We start from the raw sequence: 9,115 nt of genomic DNA, 5'->3' as shown, positions 1-9,115 counted from the left end.
CCGTACCCCGTACCCCCCCCCCAACCAACCAACCAACCAAATTCCGCAGTATTGCTATCATGTCTACCGGCGGGATATCGATAGAGGATTATTATGTATACATATCAGACTCGAGCTTTTGCATAGGTAAAGTGTAAGCCGAGCTTATGGTGTGAAGTAAACTGATAGTTCTGAAGTCGCTACTGCAATCGTTGTCATTTATGATTGGTGTGAGACATGAACTTATGAACATTGTACCAATTCAACTGACCTAGTCTGGATTAGTACTCACGCTGGAGAAAGAGGTTCGCTTCAAGTTCGCTTCAAAACCATCTTCGTGTCTTGTTGCTAACAAATGGACACGTCGTTAAGGTAGTCCTTGTATGGGTGAGCTTTTTAAGAAGATGGGCGAATATTTCACCGCTTATCGAGTCATAAGAAACGAGACGTGACCTTCGTCTCCTGGCTTTACCTTATTGTGTGTTCCAAAAGCAGATCTGTGATGCTATGTCTTATAAGTTGCAGTGCCGCTACGTTCCTATTGCCTCTTACATGTTTGTACTGTCTGCGCATCAGGAATATCCCTTCTAACAGGGTATGTAGCTGTGCAGTTTTGAGTAGGTCGACCCAAGTTTTTTCCTTGTCGCTACGCTGATAGATGAACGGTAGTCACGACCACGTTCCCACTATCTGCAAAGGTACGAGGTCCTTCACTACACTGCATTCCCGACGTTTAGCAAGCGGCTACAACGCAGGGGTAAGCGAAATTTTATACTAGTCGTTCGTGCTACTCTTACTTTGCTCCTACCATGCATCAACACGCCTCTCGGAATAGATGTAAGTCTGTTTCGTAGTAGTCCTTACGATAAATGAAATTCACGGAGATTTTTTTTCGGATGCACAGGTACGGTAATATCTTCCATCTACAGCTGGTCTTTCTTTATTGTCACCATGACTGCTGACGGTATGTTCCCGTCCTAAATATAACAATCTTCGGTACCTGATGTGTATTTTTGAGTCATTATGGCCATTCGAATTCATGCGATGTTTCCAGCAGCTAAAGGAATAAAGACATTCCTCATAATTGCGGTTTTGATACTGGAGTCATTTCGCATTGTCGGATTAGTCCCAGAACAAGAACACGAAGGTTGATATCATTTACCTTGTCCCTTTACTCTGTTTAACAGGAATGTCTACTCAGGCGAAGGCATTGCCTTCCTCAATCTAAATCTCTGTGTAACTGCCAATACCTGGAATTTTCTTACGTATTCCGAAGTCACGAGGATTCCCCCGCTGGTTTTTGTCACTTCGCTTTTGAGTCTGGCAATATGGGGATATTGCAAGCATGCCGCAAATAGAAAGAAAGTCACCGGACACTGGTCTGTCGGTTTGTGGATGAAGCTCCTCGTGACGCAAAACTTTGCATACTTTTTGATGTACGTGCTTGTTTCTAGGATCATTGATAGCTTTATTTACATCCACGTAGTGTCCTATGCTGCTACATTGTCATGGCTTCTGCTGTGTTTACGGGGCAGGTGAGCCTATTCACATCTCCACGTTTTTCTCATAACTTATCTCCTTATCATAGACCACGATGCTATTGTTTGGAGCAGTACTGGCTAGCCTAGTTCCCTTCATAATTGTGCCTCGCCTGTTACTCAGTTTTCGGAGCTATCGTCCGGGAGGGGTCATTTTCAGTGGGGACTCCAATTCTTCATATAATCCTTTGAGTATCACCACCTGGTCTTCATTAGACAAGGATTTACCCCTTGAATGCACATAAAGACCCAACAGATGTACAGAGTGCAATGTCTCTTCTTTCCAAAACGAGTAAAATCTTGGAGTGCACCATTTTCAAGATCCTTTAAATATGCATGTCCTTTCATATTCATTGCAACGTAAAATATTGGCATCGTTATGTATCCTCATACTTGCTTTTCTCCTGCGTCTGAGTGCTTCGGCGAGCCAGAATTGATACGCAGAATTACGAGCTGTCATGTTTTCAACTTTGCTGACACAGCCAACTTATAACCGACGATATGCAAAATCCTCGATAATTCCATTATCAGTCAAACTCCAAATCCCTTATTCAGTAGCGGGTACAGCACTTTCAAAGGTTCTAACATCATTGCATTCTGCAGCCAAGATGTATCCTGAATTTCTGACAAAGGACTTATACGCGCTCTAAAAGCCAGCGATAATTGACAGTAAGAATAGTAAGTGAAGGTACAAAAACAAATACCAATTACCAATATATTATAAACCCCTCTATTTGAACATGCCTCGAAGACGAGGCAACGCGAGTGCAACGTTGTCTTGTATCGGCTGCCATTGCTGCGTAGGAGGTTGTGACTGAGGGGGAGCAGAATTACCGCCACTTGAAGATGATGAAACGGGAAATGCCGAAGTCGCGGGTGATGGCGTCGAGCCTGTCGTTCCTCCTCTCCTAGATGGTGCTGACGAAGGAGCACCAAACGTGCTTCTGAGGCCATATACAGAAGTCGAAGCTGCGGGTCCAGATGCGGGAGCTGGAGCCTGGATATCATCGTTTTCATCCGCATCGTCATCCATGTAGTTTATGGCAGCCAGTCGGTCTATTGAGTAGAGACAAGTGTAAGCTCCAGGGAATGGTGGCATAGAATGCTAGCCGAATACATACTGGAAGCGATTGTGTAACAGAACGAATCATCATCGGGTGGTGGATACAGTTTCTTCAGCTTCAGCAGTCGGCGAGCATTTTCATAGTACCTCGGATACTCTTCATCGAGCCTGCGATGGCGTTACTACACCTAGAAAGCTTATGGCAGCGATGGAATCTTACCACGCCGGCTCTTGACCGCTCCCCGATGACCTTGCGTCAAAGGTTTTGGGCAATATCAGGAGCTCAGCGAGCTCGGAGTCGTCAATGACGTAATTGTAGCGGAAGAAAGGCGACTGTGCTATCTCATAGGAGCCTATCATCGCGCTATTATCCTCCCAAACGAGGAGTTTCCAGGTGTTGGGTATGATAGGGTCCCAAGGCAAGGCTTTGACCGTGGGCGAGGAAGGAGGGGGACGTAGGCTGACACCAGTGAGATCCAACGGGATTCTCCATGTCCTCGCATCCGTCAGCGAGCGTTCAGTCCCAGGTCGCCAGTAGGTCTTTCTGGAGCGGGGGTTGCTGGAGTCTATTAGGACCGTGCGCCAGCCACGCTTTACGTACTTGCTCTTGAGGTTTTCATCCACGTTCAAGATTCTCACTATTAGCGCTTCTCTCTTCTCGAAAGTCGGCATGGGGTATAGGGCGTATGCACAGTCGAATGCAATGAGGTTCATAACACATGCTGAAGGATACGTGAGCTAAAATGAAAGCTAAGAAGAACACATACTTACTCGTGTAGGTCTGCATGATGGCGGTGAATGGATTGATGGCCGCTTCCATGACGTGAACTTTGCGCGGTGCCTCCTGGCTCTTCGAGTCTTTGATGAAGGTGAATATGTCGCGCACAGCTTTTACGCCGGCATATTCTGGTTCGTCCCACATCGTTTTGGGGCCCACTGGCTGCTTGGGATCCCATCGTGGGACAGCCTTCCGGTAGTCGGCCGCTTGGTCTGGTCGCGACTGGTAATGGTATCCCTCGGCTACAGTTAACCAGTCAAGAAGCTCGAGGGTATGACCTGGGTGAGTGTAGACGTCCAGATCAGACCCTAAGTAGCAGGTCCTATCGAAGAACTGGAGGGCAATGGAGCCCGAGATCAGTGTCCCAGTGCGAGCTTGGAGCGAACGAAAGGATAGGGGGTCCACGAAGAAACGCGAGAGATGACGATTGATGTTGTACGCGCGGTGAAAGAAGTACGCAGAGGCCTCGTGAATGACTTTACATGTGTGCGACACCCGGATGAACTCAACGGGGGAGAGCATGGAGAAGATGTTTTCGTAAACCGGCGCGCGGGAGAAGACCTCCTCCACGAGACGAGCCTGGCATGACATGTTGCTCTGCTGGTCGTACGCAGACACACGGAGAACAGATGCAGATTCAGAGAAAGTCGGTGTGAATGATAAAGTCGTTCTTGGAGATCAATTGCAAGCAGAGGTTGATGGCAGACGACACAAGACTACATATGAGACATACGGACCGTCGACCGTATGATGGGCGCTTGGTTTTGAACTCCGCCCAGCGCGTCCAGTGCGCCCACGCAACGCAAGAGTGGTGACTGACATCAACTGTCATGCTGCCATGTTGGGCGGCAGGACTCTTCCAGCTGCGGGCCATTCAATTACGAATGGTCCCTGCCAACACTCTTCTTTGACATGACCGACGACTCCGACAACCATAAGTTGATGATGATGAAAACTGAGGTTTGTCGGCCTTCCACCAGCATCCTCACCATGGTTCATTGAGCCTTAGACTTACCATGCAACGTTCATGCTTCAAGTCTTTGTTTCAGGAGAGCGACTAGGTCGTCTTCACGCTGTACGACGTCTTGCGGCCCTGGAATGACCTCCGCGGATGCAATTCGACCTGTCAATAGCGACGTACATGATCGCCGAAGCGCAAGTGCGCGCGCAGAGTTCACCACATGATTATCTTGGCTAAGTTGATGGCAACCGTGACAGCGCAGACGTCAGAAGCTACATAAACGAATGCCACTGAGGAGAACGGCAGACAAGTCTCACCGCTAGCTCACCCCATCACGCAACAAACCACCACCGTTCTACATCACACCCACCTCAAGATGCACTTCACCTTCTCCGCCATCCTCGCTATTGCCGGCGCCAGCTTCGTCGCGGCATCCGTCGACGCCCAGTGGTCCTTTGACATCTACCAGACCAACGACTGCAGCGATGGTCTCCCCCCTCTCAGCCAGAGCGGCAGCGGCAAGACCTGCTCGCCTCAACCCGAGTTCGGGTTCTTCGGCGTCAAGGTGCACAGCGCCGGTGGATGCACCATCAACTTCGTCGGGGAAGGCTGCAGCGACGTGCTGACGAACAGCCCCGGCAAGATCCCTGCGGATGGCAAGTGCCACCCTCTCCCCAGCGGAACCACCAGCTATGCTGTCGTTTGCAACTGAAGGGTGGATTATACGGAAAGACGGAGGCAGGCTGGTTGTGTGGAGCAGAGTCGAAGGATAGCTGGATTTGAAAGCGTCTCGGGACGTTCGTGAAGGTTAGAGTCCATGCGTCTTAAGTTCTACGTGTGTTGACCGTCCCCGAACCTGTTACTTAGTGATGATGAAACATGCATTGGTAAAGGTAGATCGTACAAAGATTTTAATCAGGGAGACTCAGGAAACGAGAAGTAATTCGGGAGTGGGGAGACTCGAGGAACGTCTTCATCTAGCCTGCGTACACCCCGCGAACCAATAAACTTCTGCCTCTCCAGTTCTTCTTTTGCCTGTTTGCAATACCTAGGTAGCTCTCCGTCCAACCTATTGATGCACCGTCAGAGTGTTCATCAGAACACTACGGTGCAGGTGGCTTACCAGGGCCATTCATCCATGCGAGCCAGTTTGACAAAGCGACTCGCAACACTCTGTCGATCGGGCTGTACCACGTACCCGGAATCAACCATGGCCTTGACCAGCGTTTCGTCGGATAGGAAGTAGTCGTAGCGGAACGTGATGGACTTGACCATGACGCATGAGACGCCCATGGCGAGACGCCCGAAGAACTTGACATATATCATCTTCCAGGTATTAGAAACCATTGGATCCCACGGAACAGCTTTTGAGGAGACGGAGGGTGGAGAGCGCTGCGCAACGCCGGTCACGTCCAGGGGGACTCTCCACGTATATCTGTCCTGGACCGAACGCTCGACTCCCGGGTACCACAGGGAAGGTTTGCTGCCGATGTCTTTGGCGTCCTCGACGTCCGTCTTACAGAACTCCCAACCCCGTTCTGTGTATTTCTCTACTGGGCCTACCACGCCCTGGTCGATCGTCAGCAACGACTTGCGTTCCTCATATGTTGCCACGGGATAAAGAGAGTATGCGCAGTCAAACGCGATGATATTCATCACGCAGGCTAAAGTCATTATCCATTAGGAATGTTAGCGGACATGAAGTGCTTTGATGGCTTACTAGAATGGAAGAAGAGAACGGTACCAAGCGGGTTCACCTCGCTTTCCATCACCTGTATTCTGAGTGGCTCGCCACCATCCTTCGAATCTTTGATGTAGTGAAAGACATGGGCGAGGCCCCTCAGCTTTACGCCGCCGTAGTCACCAGACGGCTTCGAGGTCTGGGACGTGAACCGGTGCGCCGGGCTCCAACCCGCGATATCATGGAACGAGCTTGTTGGACGGTCCTCGGGAGGCGCGAACCGATAACCGGCTTTCTCAGTCAGCCAGTCTAGAACCTCGAGGGTATGTCCGGAGTGGGTATACACGTCTAAATCAGCCTCGGGGTAGAGAGATCTGTCCAAGAACTGGAGCGCGTTCGACCCGGAGATAAGGGTGCCCGTGCGAGCCTGCAAAGAACGGAAAGCTAGGGGATCGGAGAAGTACCGAGAGAGATGACGATTGACATCGTATTCGTGGTGTATGAACGCCTGGACCGCGTCATGGGCTGTCTGACAAGCCCAGGAGGTCCTGATCAGCTGGCGCGGGGAGAGTTCAGATAAGATGGTTTCGTATATGGGTGCACGTGAGAAGATCTGGTTAGCGTGATGGTTCTGGTTTTGTTGAGACATTTCCTCTGTGACAGAAGACGTCAGGCTGGTGAATGAGGAGCTTTATCGGTCCTCGAGGGACGGAGTGGAGAGATGGGCAGAAGGGATTTGAGTCGTCGTCACACTCTGATGCAGCCCCGCTGGCCGTGACAACGCCGCCACTTTTCGCACCGGTGGAACTTCTGACAACGTTCTGCGCAGTTGATCAAGAGATCAACACGAGGTACGGCGAGATCCGAGCATCAATGCAAAGAAACCGAACCTTGATCTTATAGCAGCTCAACTCGCAATTGCCATACGATGTATGTCTCTTGATAACGAGATCATCCCCTACTTTTCTGAAACGCCATGTCTGGGTATTATGATCGTGTATGAATGTGAGCGGCGACTTGGACACGAAACCGGAGGATGAGCGCCGGTGCAACGATATGCGCTTCCGCTCATCAATTGAACCTGAACAACGGGCCATGCATATTGTTAGCTGGAACGTAGACGACATTTGCTTCTCAGAACGCGCCTACAACCTTCACCCTGAAAATTTTTCGATCGAAGGCCTCTTTCACAGCTGTCACGCAAACCCCTAGTATGAGCCCGAGGAAAGCGCCGATACGGGAGAATCAGTGAAGAAGCGATGAATTGGTGATATTTGATGCTGTATGCGTCGCATTGAGGTATCAGGAGAGTTTCAAGTGCGTGAGCCACGGATTAGCTCTCCATCCCAGAGCGTGGAGATTCTAGGTGGGCTCAACGACAACGGAGCGGACAAAAACGATTGGTCGACAAAAGTCTTCACAAACTATCATAAAAGGCAATGTCGTTTAGTTCATGCGGCTCAGAAAGTGATCATAACGCAAAATACGAAGAGAAACATACATAAGACTGTGGTGGTGCTTGCGACATCGACGATAGTGGTCGCGGTGAAACATACGATCCGAGAAATGACCCGTGAGAAAGATAAACCCAATTGAGACGCGATTTCGTCATAGCTCTTCGGAGGCAATACAGGCTCATTGTTGGAGACTGTTGGAGATTTGCTTCTGAACGTGGATCTCGCGCGGTTTCAACGCGTACCTCCACCACACCAGGTCCCTTACTTGACACCTACAGCTCACTTCATCATGCAGGACCCAGCTAAGGAGGTTTCTCACGTCATCGAGCTCCTGTCGACATCGCGATCCCCGTACATCACCCGCCAGACTGTCGAGAAGTTCTACACTGAGGACGCATCCTTTCGCCACCCGTTTGTCGCTGTGGAGAGCAGCGCAACCTCGAGAGAAAGGCTTATAGGTATATTTGACTGGTATTGCACTATCGCAGAAACTTCGTCGTCAAAGTTCCATTCTTGCAGTACGTATTTTGATGGCGACTGAGAACGTGCTAGGCTGATAACATACACGTGCGGTGCTACAGCCTTCGACGAACACAACCAACTCGTCTATGTAGACGTGTCCCAGACTGTCTCAATACACTACAGCCCGTTTAGCCCCACTTCGTGTCGGTGAGCCGTTCCACCTCCGTGCTTGTGGGCGATATGATGCTAACAGGGTGCCTTACTATCATCCAGGACCGTGATCCGTATGAACCTACAGAAGCGAGACGGAAAGTTCCGCATCAAAGATCAAGAAGACTTCTTCCACCCATCAGTAAGCATCTGAGAGATATTGAACGAACACATGACGAGCACATCAAATAGGACGCACTGGCGTCGATCGTTCCGCCTCTCGCACCTCTGGTACACATCCTACTGGCAATTTCGGCGATAATCATGGGATACTGCGCTATTCTCTCCGCATGGCTACGAGGCACCATTAGAGTCATTGTTGGAATGGCTTCGAATGCTCCGCGAGGGCGCTCTGAGACGCCTACACACCCAAACGGAGGCGGGCGCAAGAGTAGACATGCGTCCGAAACGGAATCCTCGTATTGGAATGGCAAGATAGATGAGAGTGGCAGTGGGCGCAGGAGCCGCAAGGGCTCTCGAACAGCGTCTGGAGATAGTAGCGGTGAAGCTAACGAGAGGGAAATGAAGTTGCCCCGGCAGTGCTAAGTCGGGTCCTCGAGCTGAATTTACGATAATCGTTTTGCACTCGAAATTTGTTAGACCGCTCGCGATGTATTTGACTTGTACATATCTTTATTGTCCATATACGCTTAACACGTTATTTCGACACTGCCCCACTGCAGAATTTATGGTAGACACACGCGTAGTTTTTAGTCCTTGCTAGAAACGTAGTCCAATAAACATATCTACTTTAGGTGCGCCGTAATGTCAGGCTGAGGAGAATCATGACCTTCAGCGTTCCTGGATTTCTCATAATGATCGAGCTTTTCAGCCCGCTTATCAGGATCGCTCGTCTCGACGACTCCAAGAGCGTGATGGATTTGGGTGCTCGTACTCTCTCCGGTATACTTGCCTCCCGTGATCCTCAAGCTCCTGTTACACATATCGTTAACTTCACATCCAAACGGCGACGCGGAGGCAACGCA

The 9,115-nt window shown here is 50.1% G+C and overlaps 5 protein-coding genes across 5 annotated transcripts; 3 read left to right on the top strand and 2 right to left on the bottom strand.

Annotated features, from left to right (window-relative positions):
* Nucleotides 1–930: 930 nt before the first annotated feature.
* Nucleotides 931–1,762, top strand: CONPUDRAFT_75776 (uncharacterized protein; the record flags this gene model as incomplete). The annotated part of the gene is made up of 4 exons (XM_007773729.1): nucleotides 931–943; nucleotides 1,181–1,415; nucleotides 1,466–1,514; nucleotides 1,568–1,762. The coding sequence occupies 4 exons, from the start codon at nucleotides 931–933 to the stop codon at nucleotides 1,760–1,762; spliced, it is 492 nt and encodes a 163-aa protein (XP_007771919.1).
* A 485-nt stretch (nucleotides 1,763–2,247) lies between these two features.
* On the bottom strand, nucleotides 2,248–3,949 carry CONPUDRAFT_75775 (uncharacterized protein; the record flags this gene model as incomplete). Its single annotated transcript, XM_007773728.1, has 4 exons — nucleotides 2,248–2,573; nucleotides 2,639–2,748; nucleotides 2,801–3,302; nucleotides 3,352–3,949. 4 exons carry the CDS (start codon nucleotides 3,947–3,949, stop codon nucleotides 2,248–2,250), a joined length of 1,536 nt encoding a protein of 511 aa, XP_007771918.1.
* Nucleotides 3,950–4,695: 746 nt separating this feature from the next.
* Nucleotides 4,696–5,031, top strand: CONPUDRAFT_157204 (uncharacterized protein; the record flags this gene model as incomplete). Its single annotated transcript, XM_007774116.1, has 1 exon — nucleotides 4,696–5,031. The coding sequence occupies one exon, from the start codon at nucleotides 4,696–4,698 to the stop codon at nucleotides 5,029–5,031; it is 336 nt and encodes a 111-aa protein (XP_007772306.1).
* Nucleotides 5,032–5,218: 187 nt separating this feature from the next.
* Nucleotides 5,219–6,649, bottom strand: CONPUDRAFT_168000 (uncharacterized protein; the record flags this gene model as incomplete). Its single annotated transcript, XM_007774115.1, has 3 exons — nucleotides 5,219–5,388; nucleotides 5,443–5,983; nucleotides 6,040–6,649. 3 exons carry the CDS (start codon nucleotides 6,647–6,649, stop codon nucleotides 5,235–5,237), a joined length of 1,305 nt encoding a protein of 434 aa, XP_007772305.1. The 3' UTR covers nucleotides 5,219–5,234.
* Nucleotides 6,650–7,649: 1,000 nt separating this feature from the next.
* CONPUDRAFT_167999 (uncharacterized protein) lies at nucleotides 7,650–8,931 on the top strand. The gene is made up of 4 exons (XM_007774114.1): nucleotides 7,650–7,975; nucleotides 8,039–8,126; nucleotides 8,193–8,271; nucleotides 8,322–8,931. Exons 1-4 carry the CDS (start codon nucleotides 7,747–7,749, stop codon nucleotides 8,673–8,675), a joined length of 750 nt encoding a protein of 249 aa, XP_007772304.1. The 5' UTR covers nucleotides 7,650–7,746; the 3' UTR covers nucleotides 8,676–8,931.
* The last annotated feature ends 184 nt before the right edge of the window (nucleotides 8,932–9,115 follow it).

The sequence above is a fragment of the Coniophora puteana genome, assembly GCF_000271625.1.
Source record: "Coniophora puteana RWD-64-598 SS2 unplaced genomic scaffold CONPUscaffold_11, whole genome shotgun sequence".
Lineage (NCBI taxonomy): Eukaryota > Fungi > Basidiomycota > Agaricomycetes > Boletales > Coniophoraceae > Coniophora > Coniophora puteana.
The sequence above is the reverse complement of the archived record's forward strand: the minus strand, read 5'-3'. Positions and strand labels throughout refer to the sequence as shown.